We start from the raw sequence: 17,968 nt of genomic DNA, 5'->3' as shown, positions 1-17,968 counted from the left end.
CATAAGTAAACAATGATGGTAGTTAGTGCGCATGTCCGTGAGCGCGCGCTGCGTTTTTCCACGAGTTTACTTTCACGGCGTCAAATAAGAAAGAAAAAAAAAACATTGCTCGAGGCGAACAAAGGCGCCAGTTCCTCCTCACAGGTACATTCAGTACATATGTGTCTGTCACGGGACCGGAGGAGGAGGTCCCGCAGGACCGTAGAACCCGAACCGGTCTGCGGGTCCACCTGCGCTATCCCAGGCTCTCCGGTTCCGGTCGTCACATCTTTGTTGTTGTGATAGTTTGGAGTGGTTAATGCGCAGTCGCAGAACAAAGGACAGAAGAACGTGTCGTCTCCTGTAAGTTTTGGAGTGAAGGAACAAAGCAACAGATGAGTGGAGCCGGATCCAGAATGACGGCAGCACCTCCGATCTTCACCTCCTTCTATTCGTTTTTCTTGGTGAGAGGCTCCTGACTTTTGCTGAACATCATGACGGACTCGAACCCTCCAGCTGCTGTCAGGGTGTTTGCAGCTGGATCAGCTGGCTGTGTGGCGGATCTGGTCACGTTCCCGCTGGACACCGCCAAAGTCCGGCTGCAGGTGAGACGCACCTCAAGCATTATTACTAACTCACTTTTGTTTTTCTTCTTTAATGTCATGTCTCTGTCAGTTTGCCTCATTTCTCCTTGTCGGCCGTTCTTTCTTAAAGTACTCATTATTTGATGTATCCCTTGGCAATAAAGTAGTACACTTGAAGTTTAGTTATTAAGTATACTTGAGTGAGTGTAAGCAAACATATAGAACATTTTATGTGTAGTGTGGGTAGTATACTAACTGAATACTTTTTCTGGCTAAATTGAATAATTTTAAATTTACAATATAGAAAAAGTAAACGTGAAGTATACTGCTTCACTTTTAGACGAAGTATACTTAAATAGACTGCTTTTTGAAGTTTTCTTTCATTACGTTTATACTTTTTTGCCAGAATTTCCTTTTTTTCCCTTTCTCTGACTGTTATTTCTTTTCCTTTTTTTGGTTCCTTCCCTGTTGTTGTGCTTCATGAAGTCCTTCCTGCTTCACTCTGACTTTGCACTCTTTCATGTCACATCATCCTTTCTTCACTCAGGTGCTTCTTTCTGTTTAACCCTTGTGCTATCTTAGGTGACCCCACCCTTGCATTGACGTGTTCTCCCTACCATGACAAAGGTGGAAAGATTTCATGTAATCCATGGACACCAGTGAAGATCACAAATCATTGAAGAAAAAAGGTTCAGAGCACTGTCTAGTGGGTCTAGATGACCCAACTCCCAATGTTAAAGTGCCTAGGAAAGCGCAAGGGTTACAGTGGAGTTACAGTGAAAATTACATTCTGAAATATTGTTTCCTGTGTGAAAGAGTTCCCTAAAACTCACAAGCAGCTTACATAAACCTGGTTCATGGTTTAAATATCCCCCCCCAAAAAAAGTGCATGCAAATCCACTTCCGAAATGTCTTAACAATGTCGTATCAAGAACACCCCGCACCCTCGATATTAAATATCAGTTGATGTGTGGAGGTCATCTGCTGTTGCAAAACTTCTCGTGTAGATCCAGGGGGAAGGAAGAACGTCGCTGGAAGGTCAGACTGTGAAGTACAGAGGCGTGTTTGGCACCATTGTGACCATTGTGAGGACAGAGGGGCCGAGGAGCTTGTACAACGGGCTGGTGGCAGGACTGCAGAGACAGATGACCTTCGCCTCTGTCCGCATCGGCCTGTACGACAGCATGAAGCAGCTGTACGCAGGATCGGCAGACAGTATGTGTCCCAATTCTCATGCTCCATCACTTATGCTTGGTAGAGTTTAAAAATTGCCTACAATAGATACAAAAAATATAATCAATAGTAATATCATTATTAATATGTTTCCAGAAACAACAGAATACATTTTTATAATGGGTGAATAACACTTCTCTGGTTTATACACTCTGAATTAGCCACACCCCCTTTAACTTTAATCATTTTGATTAAAAAAAAAACTGTTCAAACACAACATCATTTTCTTTCATGAAACCAAATTCTTGAGTACATTAAAAGAGACTCTCACTGGCAGAAACTCAAAGCTGGATTCATTTCTCCTGGAAGTAGGGTAAGGGGCAGATTCCTCTGTCAGGTTTGGGTTTATGCCTCAGGCATTTTTCTTTCGTCAGTTGTCGTTATAAAAGTAAGGGTATTTTTGGCTTTCTTTGGTTGTACTGCACTGGTTCCACATGTTTCAGAAGTGAGAGACATCCGTGATGTAACGTGTTGCAGCAGCATCAGCAGTAAAGCTGAAGCCCGGCTGGTTTGAAGCTGCTAAGTGTCACAAATGTGTGCGACAGATGCTGGACTCGGGACTCGCCTGTTGGCGGGCTGCACAACAGGAGCGATGGCGGTGGCTTTCGCTCAGCCCACCGATGTGGTGAAGGTCAGGTTCCAGGCTCAGGTTCGGCTGCTTGAGAGCGCCACCGGGAAGCGATACAGCAGCACCACTCAGGCCTACAGGACCATTGTCAGAGACGAGGGCCTACGGGGGCTTTGGAAAGGTATTACAGAAAAGACCATTCATGCACAGACGTTGTTCAGGTCAGGAATTTTTCAGCCAGAACTGTTCCGCTTGTTTTTAAAGATTTGACTCTTTTTTTTTTTTTTTTTTTAAATAGCATTGTCTAAAATATTCCACTTCCTGAGTTCATTTTTAGTAGGAAACAGCATTTTGTTACCAACAGGCTACAAAACATTATGTCCCCCACTATTGTGTGTTGTTTTGTTCTCTTTAGTTCTTCGCTGCCTTTTGTTTGACATTTTTTTCAATCAGATGTATTTGAATTACCTGAATGCAGAAAAAACGGTTTGTTTCAGGCGCTCTACCTAACATCATTCGTAACGCCACCGTAAACTGCTCTGAGCTGGTTACCTATGATGTCATCAAGGAACTCCTCTTGAAGAACCACCTGATGACGGGTAGGTGCACCCTGCCTGTTTCCATCTGTTCATGGAGATGTGGGGTTTTCAATCAAAGCTTGTGCGGTTTTCTTCACAGACAACATGCCGTGTCACTTCATCGCAGCCTTCTCAGCTGGCTTGTGCACCACGGTCGTGGCGTCTCCGGTGGACGTCGTGAAAACCCGTTACATGAACTCAGTGCCGGGGCAGTACGGTGGGGCTCTGAATTGTGCTGCAACTATGCTGATCAAAGAGGGACCCACAGCTTTCTATAAGGGGTGAGTTTGGGTAAAAAATGAAAATTTAAAAAAACTGCCGTCTTTTGCCTGATCGCCTCTTTCTGTTTACAGCTTCATGCCGTCCTTTCTTCGTCTGCTCTCCTGGAACATTGTGATGTTTGTGAGCTATGAACAGTTCAAAAGAGGTTTTCTGAGACTTCAGCAGTCTTGGAGTTCTCTGCAGAAGCCCATCTGATGTCAGACCAGGACCTGAAGCGGCATCGCTGACTGCTGTGGCTCTGAATCCCCAAAAACTGCTCTTCTTTGAAGTCCCACTCCAGTCCTATTTGGATATGTTTTGAAAGTCTTCCCAGTGGTCTTTTAAATATGAATATAACGTTTTTAGGCAAAATCTTAAAACCTGTGTCATTTTCTAGGACAGGGTTTCTGCAGAGCAGCAGATGTTCCTTAGAAATTCCCCTCTGAGTTGTGGGCGGGACTGCTGAAGCAGAGTGAGCTCGCCCCTACTACCCATCAGCCATCTCTTTACACTCTCTGCCGCTAGCTTACAGCCCCTCACATCCGCAACAGAAGATTACCAATGCAAAAAATGGCGAGCAATATTAGCGCTATCCAGCTGTGCAATTATCCAGCTTGGACCAGGATAATGAAGACATACATGGATCTAGTCGTCTACAAACGGATGCACCAGAATGGAGCAGAACTGGGAGCTTGTGGCTCGCGGTTGTAACTTCTACGTCACGCCTACAAGCTTTTTTTCAACAGCATTTAGTTTTCCTCTGCTTCTGAGTCACAACATTTTGAATGAAGAAATATTCAGAAATGCAATCTAAAGCTCAATTCTCTTTATATATGTCTTCTTTCATGAGAAATATGCAACAAGAATATGTCAAAAACACCAAAAACAAGATTTTTGTCAGTGGCTCTTTAAAACTCCTGGATGGTTTTCAAATAAAAAGTTTAGAGTTACAACTTGTGAACTCTTAAGGGTTGATGTGTAAAAATGAAAACCACTTTAGAATGTTTTTAATAATAAAAGCACTTAAAAATATCATTTATATACAGAAAAAAATCTGTTTTAGTATCATCATTTGGGAAGAATACTAGGTGTTATGTTGCTTACAGGTTGTGTCACCTTTGATAATTGGGATCCTCAAGAAAAACAAAAGGTTCAATGTTTGTTTGAGTTAAATACTTCAAGGCAAAGCACACTTTGAAATATAAACCTCTCCCTATTAGATTTTTAATAGTGTAAAAGGTAAATTATCAGTTCATATTTACTCCTTTCAAGTCCATCTCGTTTAATGTATCTTTCATTCCTCCATTAAATAAATGAACTTTAAATGGACAGAATATACTGCGTCTAAACTATTGGTGAATTTATCCTCATTTTACATTCCATCAGATTAATGTTCAGTATGCTAGGGTGTTCTGGTGTCTGATGGTAAAACTCGGATGTCTGCATCAACATTGACAGTTTTCTTCCTCACATTCATTTGCAATAATTGTTTATCAGCCTGTGAGATTTGATTTAAAAAATGCCTGGGAGACACTTTGAGTCAAATCGGCTGTGTTTCTTATTTTAAATGTTTTTCCAAATTCAATCAAAAAACAGTAGAAACTGTTTATCCCTGCTGATGCTTTAAGTTTGAATTATAAAGGTGCTGAACTGTCAGTAAATAGAAAATGTGGTGTGCATTTTCTGCAAAATAATTTACTTAAACATCAAGTATCCATGTTTAACTAAAAGCTGAGAAACTGCAGGAAAAACAGAAGGAGCTGCAGATTTTGGTGGTTTGGGTGCAGCTTTGTCCCCCTGGGAGTTTGTCAGTAGTGGTTCTCAGTCAGCCATCCTCAGAATAACCCTGCCTTGTCTATATGCAGCCTGAGTTAATCCCTAAGTCGCACACTGCTGATGTCTCTGGCTGCTTGTCCATGAACGTCCTGCACACAGAGAGGAGCTGCACTTTCTGACACCATGCATGTTTCTCACTGCAGCCTCAAAGACAGGTCCCCTCAAGAAAGTGAGTAACATTTCCTCATTCTTCATCTGTATTTTCACACAGAAAATTAAAGGTGTTAGGTAGTATTCTTTTTGTCACTGCATCTCAGAAGCTTACTTCGAACAAACCCAAGGCTACCAAATTGCATAAGAGGCTTTCCAGGTCTTTGAACTGCATGTTCTCCTTGTCCGCTGTGAATGTTTTCCGCTGCAGAGCTGTTGTCACACGACTCCATTCTCCATAAATGTTTGCCTTTAGTTTTAAGTTTACCTCATTTCTCATTCTCAGGGGAATCAACTGTTAAATTATTTATTTATAGAGCGATACATTTCTTTTGCTACATGCAGCTGATTTATCATTGTCATGCTGACATAACTTTCAGGACAGTTGTTTTCTCACCATTGACTTCAGTGTTTTGTGTTCTGACTCACAAAAGAGATAAAATGAGATTTTTTCAGAGAACATGAGCATTTTTGACCAACAGAAATGGCTTTTTGAGGGTGCCTCTCCTGCACCTCGTATCCTAATAAGATTATCGGGGAGGATGACCAACAAACAAACAAAGGGTCAGGGAATGTTGATGTTGTATTGAATGCTGGATCGAAAGCAACAAGACTACAAGTGCCGCTCTTTTCAATTCCTCATAGCTTTGCATGATCAAGCGTTGCCAACAGCAAAAAACTTCAATTCATTTGATTATTGTTAATCCAGTTGTGTTGAAAATTAGGGTAATTTTGCCTTATTAGACTGATGCTGAAGAATATTTATTACTACAGACTCTCAAGGTCCATTTATCACAATATACACAAAACAAATAAAATACTTAAGAATACAAATAAAAAGCATTCCTGATTGTACAAGTATTGAAATGGTGACATAAAATTATCAAGTATCATAAACTTGAAAAAAAAGACTAAAAACAATTGCCGACTTAAAAACGTAAAAGTTTTAAAAAAAAGCCTGCATACCAAAACCTTAAAATAGGGGACTTGTATCTAAAAGTGCTGTACCTTACATTGGTGATTTTTATTTTTTATTTGAAGTGTTAAGACGATAGATAAAACCATAGATATAATGTCTCAACAAAGCTTAATGAGTATTAACTTTTGCACCAACAAACAAAGTGCTTGCGCTGCACCACCTTCCCTGTGTTAAAAAAATCTTATAGTCCACCTGCAGCCTCCTCATGCTGGATGCCCTCGAGTTGGTCCACAGGTGGACAGGATACAGTAGTGTGCAGTAAGTTTTGAATAGAAGAATATTAGGATTGTCAGAACATGAAGAAAACCTGCGTGCAAACATGTTTGCCTGAGCATATAAAATACGTCATTGTCTGTGGATATCGTCATCATCTGTAAGTTAATCGTTGATATGTCCAAGATGTTTTCACTTGGTGACATCATCCTTTGTACGATAAATCAACACGGCCCTTTTACTGGAATTGTAAAAAATATCATTTTTAAAACCAAATTCAGAACAGACATTTAAAAGTTGCTGCAATTCAGAGCTGCTTCGGTTAAAAATGACTAAATCATCTGCATACATCAGATGATTTACTTTAGAACCACCAACCATGCAACAGGTATTACATGCATTTAGATCCTTCGACTGGTCATCTAGTACAGGTTAAAAAGAAATGACGATGAAATACCTACATTATGAAATAAATCATGATAGTTTCTGTGGAATGTTGGGGTTTGAAATCTCAATCTTTGCCAAAGTTTTAGTGTTTTTTGTATGGCAGAAATGCACTGAGACAACAAAGAACTTTAAATTACAGATGTAGCAAAAGGCTCTTTGCAAATTTTAAGTCTGACATAAAACAGAACAAGTAAAATGCACTTTAAAATAAAGTACAAATCCAAACATTGAACTTAATGAAATAACATAAAACTGCACAGAGACAACTATTTAACTAAAATCCAAAATCTCTGGCCAGGTTTGATGTAAAAGCAGAAATAAAGTGTGTGTCCTCCACACTCTCTGAACCATTAGCTGATGTTACAGACTAAATCCAATTTAAGGAGCTTAAAGGCCAAATAAGGCTATGAGTAAAAACTTTTGTTGTTGTTCTTCCATTCCACAATTTTGAAGCACTAAACGGCTAACACACCGTTTTAAAAAGGATGACTGTTTATTTATGTTTATATTTTGGAGGATTTCCTGTTGCCAACACAGTTATACTGAGGGAAGGTGTAGAAACAAAGGATGAGTGATCTAGAAAATGTAAAGAAATAACATTTGAAAACCTGATTTGAAGGCTGATAAGAATAGAAAATTAGGAAAGCACAGAAATGCACAAAGAAAATAGATGTTAAAGTCTCACCCCAATCCTCTTTTGATCTAATTTAAAAGTGTTCCCAGTGGTCTTTTAATTACGATAAGGCTGTTTTTAGTCAAAATCAAAAGACCTGTGTCGTTTTATAGGTCGTAGTTTCTACAGAGTGGTTGTAGTTCAAAAGAAATTCGCCTCTGAGTTGTGGTCTCCTGCTAGCTTACAGCCCCTCAAAACCCCAACAGTACATAACTGGTGCAGCAAAACTGGTGAGCAATATTGGAGCTAACCACCTGTGCTGTTTTGAGCCAGATGACAGTTCATGAATCTAGCCATCTGCTAGCGGATGCATCAGAATGAGGCGGAGCTTGTGGCCAACTCTGGACGTTTTCTACTTTAAAAAGATCCTCTTTATCCAACTACATTTTTTCGCCTGATCATGATTTACATTGATATGAATAAAGAAATACTCAGAAATGGTATTTTAAGCTTAATGTTCTATATATAAATGTACACTATTGTGAGAAAAACATGTTAAAACCACCTATTTTAATCAGAGTGGAATTTTTAAAATTAATGCATACCTAATAATATTTAAAATTTTAGAATAACTAAAACACAAATTCTATGGTAAGACAGTAGTATCTTTAGAATTCCAGAAATTCACAGCTATTAAAGAAAAAGTACCTGTAACCAGAATTTGAAGTGAATTTTTTACCCTGTATTTCTGTGTTCTTTTGTATGGGCTTACTATCATTATATTGTGTTTGACTTGCACTTTAATTGTGTTATTTTTCAACATATAATGTCAACAAGCACTTGTTTCATAATCAATTGATTATGTGGACCTATAGAGGTTTGTGTTACGGAAAGAAAATTGGGCAACAAATGTGTTCAGATGTGTTCAGAATTAATTTCTGCTGACCTTTAAAAAAAAGAAGGAAAAAGTAAAAACCAAACAGATCCGGTATTTCATTGGTTTTTTTTTTGTTTGTTTTTTTGTCTTTTCAAGAAATGATAGAACTGAAAGCAGCTGGATAGCTAAGTCGAGATGAGCTTAATTCAGTTAGCCAAGACCCTTTACCTTGGTGCCTAACTCTGTAGCCACACAGGGGCTCAAGTCTGGGTCTCCCTGTGCCGGTCCCCAGCCCGGAAATAATAAAGAGTTGTGTCAGGAAAAGCATCCGGCAAAAAAATCTCTGCCAAACCAAATGTACAAGCCTCAAAGATGATTTGCTGCGGCGACCCCTGAATGGATCTGCTGAAAGCTGAACAGCATTGATAGGAGAATTGCTGTCATCACTTTATTTAAGGTTTTTAAATCACTTATTTTGTCTAGCCTCATTGGATTTTGGTCAGAATTTTGCTTTAGAATATTAAAAGTAAAGGTTTTGTGTGACATCAGCATTTCTTGTCTCCATGTCTGCCTCCACATCTCTCAGCACATTGATGCAGGCTGAATCCACTCCATTCGTGTGTCTGTGAACAACAAGTGGCCGCGCTCATGAGCACTGACACCGTCTTCTCGGCAGAGCTGGACTCTGATCAAAACGGCGAGCTGGCTGATATGGTTGCCTCCATGAACATGGCATCCAACCGCATGACCCCACCCAACGGCTACAGGTCAGGGGCCCCGAGGTCGGCCATCGGCAACCGAGCTTGCCTCTCTGACAGGAAGATGTCTCTGCAGGAGAGAGGGAACCGCATGGCTCGACAGCCAACCATCGAGACCAAACGAGTGTCCATTACCGACGCTGACGTGAGAAAAGTAAAATAATTTAAAGTACAAAATCCGCCCCCATGAGACTAAATCTCTCCTTTAACTCCTGCAGGACTGTGTCCAGATGAACCAGTATAAACTAAAGAAAGAGATTGGGAAGGTGATGGCTGGATATGATATTCACTTCTGTCGGTAAAGATGGGAGTTAAGCCCTGTCTTCTGTGTGCTGCAGGGTTCATATGGAGTGGTGAAGCTAGCTTATGACGAGGGCTCTGAACAGTACTATGTAAGTCAAAGCTGTAATGACCAGAAGACACATCAGTTTTTTATCCGTTTTTGATTGCATTTTCTTTTTCAGGCAATGAAGGTGGTGTCAAAGAAGAAGCTAATGAGACAGTGTGGATTCCTGCGTGAGTACTTGTACTAGAACGATAGGAGCCTCCTCCCACATCACCGCATTGTGGTGCTGATGTCTGTCTGTTCCCTTCCAGGCCGTCTGCCTCCCGCCAACCTGCAGCAGGATGGATACCCCAAAGGGATGTTGCCCCTGGACAAGATCTACAGGGAGATCGCCATCCTCAAGAAGTTGGATCATCACAATGTTGTCAACCTAGTGGAGGTTGGTGATACAGTAAAACATGAACTAACATTGAGTTCAATGCTGGTTCAACTGAGATTATTAAATGTATGACAACACCCTGAACGTTTGAGACAAGAGTGAGCTGAGATAGTGCGTCTTTCAGGTGCTTGATGACCCTGATGAAGATGGACTTCACATGGGTATGCAACCAGTCGTCTGTCTGCAGCAGCAATATATCAACGCAAATGTAATGCATGATTCAAATATAACAATTTTTCTCTTTAAGCCTTCGAGTTGATGACAAGGGGGTATGTTTTTGTGCTAGTAGTTGCTACCAAGTGATGCATTGAAATTCTAAAGTTTAGTATTTGTCTTCTCTACCTGTCCTGTTGCTCAGGCCAGTGATGGAGATCCCAACAGACGAACCCTTAAAGGAAGGGCAGGCTCGCTTTTACTTCAGAGATTTGGTCCTGGGAATAGAGTACTGTAAGTCACTCCACACATGTCATGGCCTTTAACCTAAATCCTGTACATTCATGTGTTTGGATAGTGATGCATGTTTGACTTTTGCAACTCTTTGTCAACACAGCCAACCAAATTGTAATACAGTAGTTTAATATGTTCCAATTTTATTTTGCCAAATCTGAAAGCGCACACAAAAAAACTAAGAACCTTTACTGATAGAGAAATTTGGATCACAGGCAGCCAGTAAGTGGTAGCACATAAAATGGGATTAAATCACACTTGAAAGTGTTTTTAAGTAAAAGGTATGGATAGAAATCAGACAGATGTTATTCTACATTACACAGATGTGACAAAAGCAACTGCTTAAAGCATGCACAATGCACATTCGTTCTTCCATAAATAAGCAATGCGACGGTTAAGTTGAACTGAAAACATATTTGATTACATATGACATTAAGCCCCTGCTTTTGCTCTAATTGAATGCTTCTTTGTAACCATATGTTTGTGTGTGTTTGCAGTGCATTACCATAAGATCATCCACAGAGACATCAAACCTTCCAACCTGCTACTGGGGGACGACGGTCACCTCAAAATTGCAGACTTTGGTGTTAGTAATGAATTTGAGGGGACGGATGACCTCCTCTCCACCACAGCAGGAACGCCGGCCTTCATGGCCCCTGAGACAATGACTGAGCACTTTCAATTCTTTAGCGGAAAGGTGAGCTGATTTTTGGGGGGGATTCTGGCCTTTTTCTGAACCACTGTCAGAGACAACACTTGTCACAGTCATGGTGTTTGTTCCACAGGCTTTAGATGTGTGGGCGATGGGAGTGACACTGTACTGTTTTGTTTTTGGGAAGGTGAGCTCTCCGCTGACGCATGAAACACCAAAGGTCCAGCAACAACAAAGCAAATTAATTCATGTGGTGCTTTTCTCTGCTTTTAGTGTCCTTTTTATGATGAGTACATAGTTTCTTTGCACAACAAGATCAAGAACAAACCTGTGGAGTTTCCAGAAAAGTGAGTAAACAGAAGACAGAAAAAGCTTCTCATGACAATTAAGAGTGTAACAATTCATCTTAACAATGATTTGATTCATATCTTGACTTGTGGCCTACGTTATTGATTTATTTTGATCACTGACCAAAAATCAATCCAGGACATCTTCAGCAAAAAATTGAACCAGTGTGACTCCCGGATAAATACCTGGGTACTGAACAGTGCAGGTGTATTTTCCAGATTTCTTGAATTTTTAGCAAGATAATAAAGTGTAAATTTATTAGGTGAACAAAAAAACACGCTATAGTAAAATAAACCTTCCGTGCCTCAATCCAAATGGTATTTTCCAATACCGAAATGATTGGTTTATTTAATTTTGATACTATTTTCTAATGTTACATGTGTATCCTTTTATTAACAACTTGCCTCAGAAAGATCGATCTGGTTGTATTGTAGAAATATGAATCTAGTAATCCAAAAATTGTTACTTCCCATAATGACCATAAACTTATTGGCAATCTTTTTGTTCTTGGTTTTTTGCCTTTTAAATGTTTAAATTTTCCGTTTCGTTGGTTTGGTTGTACATATAGAGGTGTGATGTTCTCCTCTTGGTATATTGTTTTATAAACATTAAGTATTAGCATCTCCAATGCAGTGCAGTAAACACACACTCACCTGAGCCCACGTGACTGCTTACTCCTGCATAATAACATATGCTTGACTTTGGTCTGGTTGATCTGTTGGCGAGTGATGAATTTGTGTGTTTGCACAGACTTGTGTGTATGGGTTTGTGTTGCCAGTAAATGTTTGTTGAGTCTGAATTTCTTAAGACAGACCCAACGCTTTTGTGAAAATGATCAACTTAGAGCAATATGTTGCCTTCTTTGTTTGGAATCCCCCCTTTTTGGTGTTTTTTTATGTGAAGGGCCTACTTTTTTCATTATTTTATTTTTACCCAAAAACAAAACAATTATTTATTTTAGCATCTAAAAATGCTAAGTTATTCATTTAAATTCTTTTTTTGTGCTGCTTTATTCCTCCAAGATAATGAGTCTTTGCATTGTATTGATAAAGTGTGTTGAAAACAATAATTGAAGCTGCAGAATGAAACTATTCAAAGTGTTTAGGGCTTAATGACAATAAAAAAAAACTTTATAAGAGCCAATTTGATCTTACCTTCGTACTTTTAATATATATTTGAAAGTGCTTTTTTACCAGCTATAACGCTCCAATTTAAAGCTCAGTTATTTTTTTTCTGCAGTTGCATTTTCTCCCTGTGCACGCTCCTGTTTTTTCTCACAGTCCATAAACATGTTTTAGGAAAATCTCTGGCTCTAAAAACTGCCACATAGGAGTGGTAGTGTATTACTACTTGTCGTTGAATGTGATGGACTGGCGGGTGCTCAAGGGTGTATCCTGCCTTTCATCTGTGATGGCTTGGATAGACTCTGGGGATTCCTGTGAGCCACCTCAGCGGACATTACGGATGGTTAATGGAGAAATGTCATGCAACTCTAAACTGAATTGAGCATTAAGATATTCTACTTACAATCAACACTTTTGTGTCTTTTTTTTTTTTAAACAGACCAGAAATAAGTGATGAACTTAAGCATCTTATTGAAAGGATGCTGGATAAAAACCCTGCTACACGAATCACTGTTCCTGAAATAAAGGTAAGAGAGACCAAAACATGCTGTTTTTTCACTTATAGCAATTCACATTTTTACACAGTTTGTGTGATGTTGTTGCAGCTCCACCCGTGGGTTACAGAGAACTCCTTAAATCCTCTGCCCCTGGAAGAGGAGCACTGTAAGGCAGTGGAAGTGACGGAAGAGGACGTGCAAAACAGCGTCAAACTCATCCCCAGCCTCTCCGCGGTGGTGAGTAAAACACAGATGTCACAGTTACTTCAACTAACAGCTACTTTTGCTGGAGCCAGTTTGGTTGATATTTCACACAAAACGTGTCTGAAAATTCAAAATAGCTGCCATTTGTAAAGATGGCGGCCGTACACTCAATTGTTACAAAAATATTTGACGTCTATTTGCCTCAGTCTCAAAAATATGGACTGGTTGTGCACAAAATGCTGTCTCTAAACTTGAGGGGCGTCTGGGTTTTGACTATTTCTTAACAAAGAGAAGAACCACATAGGAAACAAGAATTTTTGTTAGGCTTGTGCAGAAGGAGAGTCGGTCTGTCACAGCGCAGGCTGGCGCAGAGGAACTCGGTCTTCTCAGGGCAAGCAGTCCGTTTTTATTTTTGGCAGGGGTTGATTACATGAAAGGTGAAAGGTACCTACAAATTATCATTATATGAATGGGTGAAAGTAATAAATTCTGATAGCAGTAAATAGCAGTAAATTCATATTAGGGGTGTAACGATTAATCGATGAATTGATTTATCCAATCAAATTGATCTGTCTGATGCAAATTGTTAATTGAATCAAATCAAACTAAACCATTATAAAATTATTTCAAAATGAAATAAAAGGATTATAATCGACGTTGAAAAATTCCACTTGGATTTAGGCATGGTAGGTTTGTTTTACTGTAACATAAAAGCGACCACGTGCTTCAAAGCGGACAACACGCATGTGATGCAGCAAAAACAGATCAATCAATCATTACAGTCCAATATGTGGAAACATTTTGAATTTAGCAAAGACAGGTGACCATACCTTGTGGTAGAATGTTCTGATAATTTTCCGTTCCAAATTATTTTATGTGGAAAAATAAAAGGTGGCTGAACTTTATGGAACTAAAGTGTGACTGGATTTACACTTAATAATTGTTTACTTGTTTGTTTGTACACATGCTTAATTTACACTTGCGAGAAATATAAAGAATCTGGAAAACTTCTGAGTCACAGTAGTTGAATTTCTGGCTAAAGATGTCCTGGATCGATTTTAAATGAATGAATATCGACTTTGAATCATATCAGCAACTACAAATTGTGAAACGAATCGTTGTTAAAAATAATCATTGCAGTACTACAGATAAATGCAGTTAAGAATACATCTTGACTTAATTAAAAATGGAGACCAAGCTTTGTAGAAAGAATATAGGAATTGATAATTGTAATTATGAACTTGATCAATGCAAGAAATGCATTCTCTACTAATTTCATCTTATACATCTTCATCCTCACTTGCAATCTTCCTCTTGAACAATCTTCCCTGCATTGTTCTATTTTCAATAAATTTGTCATAAATCAATTTGTTTATTTATTGCATGTTTCACTTCTTCAGCTAACCATAAAAACCACAGGTTTTTATGGTTAGTGTGTGTTTGTGTAGGGAAGGTAGAGAATTAGTAGATGACGTGAAAGGAGAGAGGGATGTAGATCCCATTTTGTATTGAGGATAAGACTCTAAAAACCACAGAGACACTAAAATGATGAGATAAAATGCTGCCTGGTTCAGTTTTTGCGCCATCAACCCGCAGCTGCTTTTGTATGTGTATCAAAGCAGCAAAGAGCCGCCACACAGCTGATCTTCTAGCCGGTACGGCGCACCTCCACCAGATCTAATACTGATACGAAGTACCAGACCGTACCGGCTTACTTTGAGCCCTGATTTTATATATCAAAAAATCTAACATGCTTTTCTGAAAGAGGGGGTCCTAAGGTGCATCCATGCCAAATTTGGTGCCTATACTAAAAAATGCACAATAATTTCAACACCCGGCTCCAATATTAATAGGTTGCTTGTTGTGCAAACCAGAATCTTATCTGTCTTATAACAAACGCTCACATTTTTATTTTGTCTTCTATTAAATTTGACGTAGATTCTTGTGAAGGCCATGCTGAGGAAACGGTCATTCAGTAATCCCTTTGAGTGTCATGCCAGGCGGGCCGAAAGGTCCATGTCTGCCCCTGGAGGTCTTCTTACGTAAGTAGCCTATACTGCAAATCCTGTCTGCTTTGCTGGGCTGCCAGCTCTGCGATTAGGCCTCCAACAAAACAAAGCAGTGAGCAGATGCTTGAGCTAAAAATAGGTTAGTTCCATACTTCACATGTACTCTCTTCTACATACTACATGCATTTTACCCTGCATTTTATTAGATCTTATGCTTCACTTAAGTCATGGTCCTCCAATTAAGCTCACAGAATCTAGCACTTGTCAACAGCTGAGTAGAAAAATCTGAAGCCACGGCGTTGGCCGCACAGCCTTTGTTTTCCATTACCAAGCCACCCTTAACTATGAGGGCCACAGCTAATTACACCCCCATGTGTAGAGATGTGGAGGAGCAGCTACATCATCATCCTCCTCCACACACATCCTCCAGCGCTAATGCAGAACACACTGTGTCAGCTTTAAACACAGTATCATTTCATAATATGAAAGTATAGATCAGTAATTCTGTTGGCTTAAAGAAGATCAAGATTTCCTTCCTAATCTTGATCTTCTTGGAGGGATGATGCATTGCCACTTAGTGTTGCATTTCACTCTTCTTTGTCCATTTAATTAAAGTTGCTTTAATATAGAATTTGCTGTTTTTATATGTTTTTTTAACAGCAAAAAAAGTTCTAAACTTAAATTATATAAAATTACAATGTTTTAATTTACTACCTGGTTATAGCAGGGCAGTCATTTGTTGTTTGGATCCAAAAACGTTTCATTTGTTTCATTTTTTTAGACTGATTTCTGCCCGCTGAACTCAATAAAAAATATTTGTGAACACATGTTTAAAAAATAATGCGGGTCGTTTCTATTATGCGAGTGTAAAATGTGGAAACATCAAAGTTTTAGAGGTCTTACAACTACGTTTTACTAATTAAATAGGATTTTAAAACACCAAAAAATTAAACATTCCTTTAATGCTTTCACTAAATTTTTATAACAATTAGCTAAAGAACTTCCCAACTAAATTATTAAAACACAATACTGAACAAAAAATTCTCCCAAATTTGTTTTTGGTCTGATTTTATAAAAGGTGATAGCTAACAGTACATTGGTGTAGTTTAAAGCTAACAGCCGGCACAACTGTCTAAATATCTCAATTTAGTAAAACCTTTTAGAAGTATTAAAGCTGATGTAATATATGTTTTATAAAAAAAGAGGGATTTTATTCTTATTCTTAGTAATGAGCTAAGCTACATTAGCTGTTAAGTTCCTTTTATGCCTACAAAATTATGAGGGGAAAAAAGCATTTTAAATTTGTCTTGGTAAATTACTGCAGCAAAAACTGATTCTTTTTTTTTGTTGCTTTTCCCTTGACAAACTGTGTTTTGCGGTTTTGCGGCTAACAGAGTATAAACTCTGGCTTCTTATATCACATCTTCTTGCAGAGGTTCTTGGGGCTTACTGGGGTCTTCGCCTCTGCCTCATCCTTCCTTGAGGTAACATTTTTCTAAGCATTTAGGCTCAGCTCTCAAGCTTGTTAGTGCAGCTCATCATGTTAATTCAATCTTAAGAGGATTTAGGATGGACAAAGCAAAACAAAAGCTTTAACTGTACCTAAAGTAAAGGACTTTTGACAACAGCTTTTTTTTCTACAGTGCTATTCTGTGTCCTCTTCTGGTTAAATGTAATAAAAAGTGATGGGCTGTTCTATAAAGGGCATGTGCTCCATGAAGTCTTTAGTTTAGCTTCACCCCTCCCTTCTCCGTTTTCCTCCTCATCCTCTTAATGCAGTCTCACTAGTACCTTCAAAAGCGTGAACAAGTGTTTGTTGCCCGCAGGAAAGTCAGCAGAGAGGGGAGCCGAGAAGGAGAGTTGGAGGACTTGTATGAAGATGAGTCATGTCCAGAGAATGCAGAATAAACGGATGCATGTAAAGCTGCAGGGAACGTGCAGAGAGGCGTGTTCTGTGTCATTCTTAATGTCCTTTTGCCTCCTTATTTATTTGCTTTGTGCTTATTCTGTTGTGATTTTTCACTTTTGTGCAGAAGATTTATAAATTAAAATTATAGATGTGTTGTATTTTGACAAGAAACGGCATTAGAGACTTAGGCAAGAGCTCATCCTGTCACTTCGCTTGTTTACTGTTCTGTTAACAAGCTGTTAAGACTGAAAATTAAGGTGGAACTCAGTGCAAATGTAAATATTCTCAAAAAATAAGACATTTTTACATTTTCCTACGCAGTTGACAGTAATAAAAGGTCTAATATTGATCCAGACTGTTTTGTGGTTTCGCGTTACACCAAACTACAGCATGAATAATAGTTGGTGGTGTTTGACACTAGATGGCAGTATTGTGCATTTTTTAAAGCAAATTTTATTCACCTTTTATTTGACCGTTCCATGTTTAAAAATGATGAAATTTATATTTTACTAACGTTTTAAGAGTTAAAATGTATTTAATAGTTTAGTTTAATTCTGTGATACATTCTGATTTTGCTGAATACATGTGCTGTAACTTCTTAACCAGAAGAGGACAGTAGTGTTGCAAGCCAAGATCTGAACAAGCAAAAATCAATTATGATGTTGTGATGTTTTTTTTTATTTTTTATTTTTAAATAAAATAGAATTATAACAGCATATGCATTTATCTAAATTTAATTTTAAGCTTGTATGATTTTGTTCCATCACCACTTAGAATGAACATCTTTATTTTTTATGCAAATTACTTTTCATTTATCTTTTACAATTGTTTGATTGATACTTAAATTCTACAGAAAAAATACATTTTTATTTCTGAGGATCAGATGATGATGCAAAATCTGAAGCCAAATGCAGAGTTATTGCTGCCTCAGCTGTACAGATTAGCACAATGTTCAGCTTTTTCACACTAGATTGTCC

General features: G+C 38.6%; 2 protein-coding genes across 6 annotated transcripts; both read left to right on the top strand.

Annotated features, from left to right (window-relative positions):
* The first annotated feature begins 44 nt into the window (after positions 1-44).
* Positions 45-4,537, top strand: LOC101162464 (dicarboxylate carrier UCP2). Of its 2 annotated transcripts, XM_011482377.3 has the most exons (7): positions 208-342; positions 451-584; positions 1,571-1,778; positions 2,342-2,545; positions 2,862-2,963; positions 3,043-3,223; positions 3,296-4,537. In XM_011482377.3, exons 2-7 carry the CDS (start codon positions 474-476, stop codon positions 3,417-3,419), a joined length of 930 nt encoding a protein of 309 aa, XP_011480679.1. In that variant the 5' UTR covers positions 208-342; positions 451-473; the 3' UTR covers positions 3,420-4,537. The 2 variants fall into 2 exon arrangements, with proteins under 2 accessions (XP_004075616.1, XP_011480679.1); XM_004075568.4 differs by having other exon boundaries at positions 45-584.
* A 512-nt stretch (positions 4,538-5,049) lies between these two features.
* On the top strand, positions 5,050-17,707 carry camkk1b (calcium/calmodulin-dependent protein kinase kinase 1, alpha b). Of its 4 annotated transcripts, XM_078929720.1 has the most exons (18): positions 5,133-5,208; positions 8,905-9,085; positions 9,153-9,221; positions 9,295-9,342; positions 9,415-9,468; positions 9,541-9,592; positions 9,674-9,801; positions 9,926-9,962; positions 10,049-10,070; positions 10,160-10,248; positions 10,746-10,945; positions 11,034-11,087; positions 11,174-11,247; positions 12,812-12,899; positions 12,978-13,106; positions 15,012-15,115; positions 16,516-16,566; positions 16,909-17,707. In XM_078929720.1, the coding sequence occupies exons 3-18, from the start codon at positions 9,168-9,170 to the stop codon at positions 16,988-16,990; spliced, it is 1,266 nt and encodes a 421-aa protein (XP_078785846.1). In that variant the 5' UTR covers positions 5,133-5,208; positions 8,905-9,085; positions 9,153-9,167; the 3' UTR covers positions 16,991-17,707. The 4 variants fall into 4 exon arrangements, with proteins under 4 accessions (XP_011480676.1, XP_011480677.1, XP_004075362.1 ...); XM_011482374.4 differs by having other exon boundaries at positions 5,050-5,208; positions 8,995-9,221; XM_004075314.5 differs by having other exon boundaries at positions 5,080-5,208; positions 8,905-9,221.
* The last annotated feature ends 261 nt before the right edge of the window (positions 17,708-17,968 follow it).

Source organism: Oryzias latipes, chromosome 13 (genome assembly GCF_053564925.1).
Source record: "Oryzias latipes strain Hd-rR chromosome 13, Olatipes_Hd-rR_3.1".
Classification (NCBI taxonomy): Eukaryota; Metazoa; Chordata; class Actinopteri; order Beloniformes; family Adrianichthyidae; genus Oryzias; species Oryzias latipes.
Note: the sequence above shows the minus strand (reverse complement) of the source record. Positions and strands in the feature narration are given on the sequence as shown.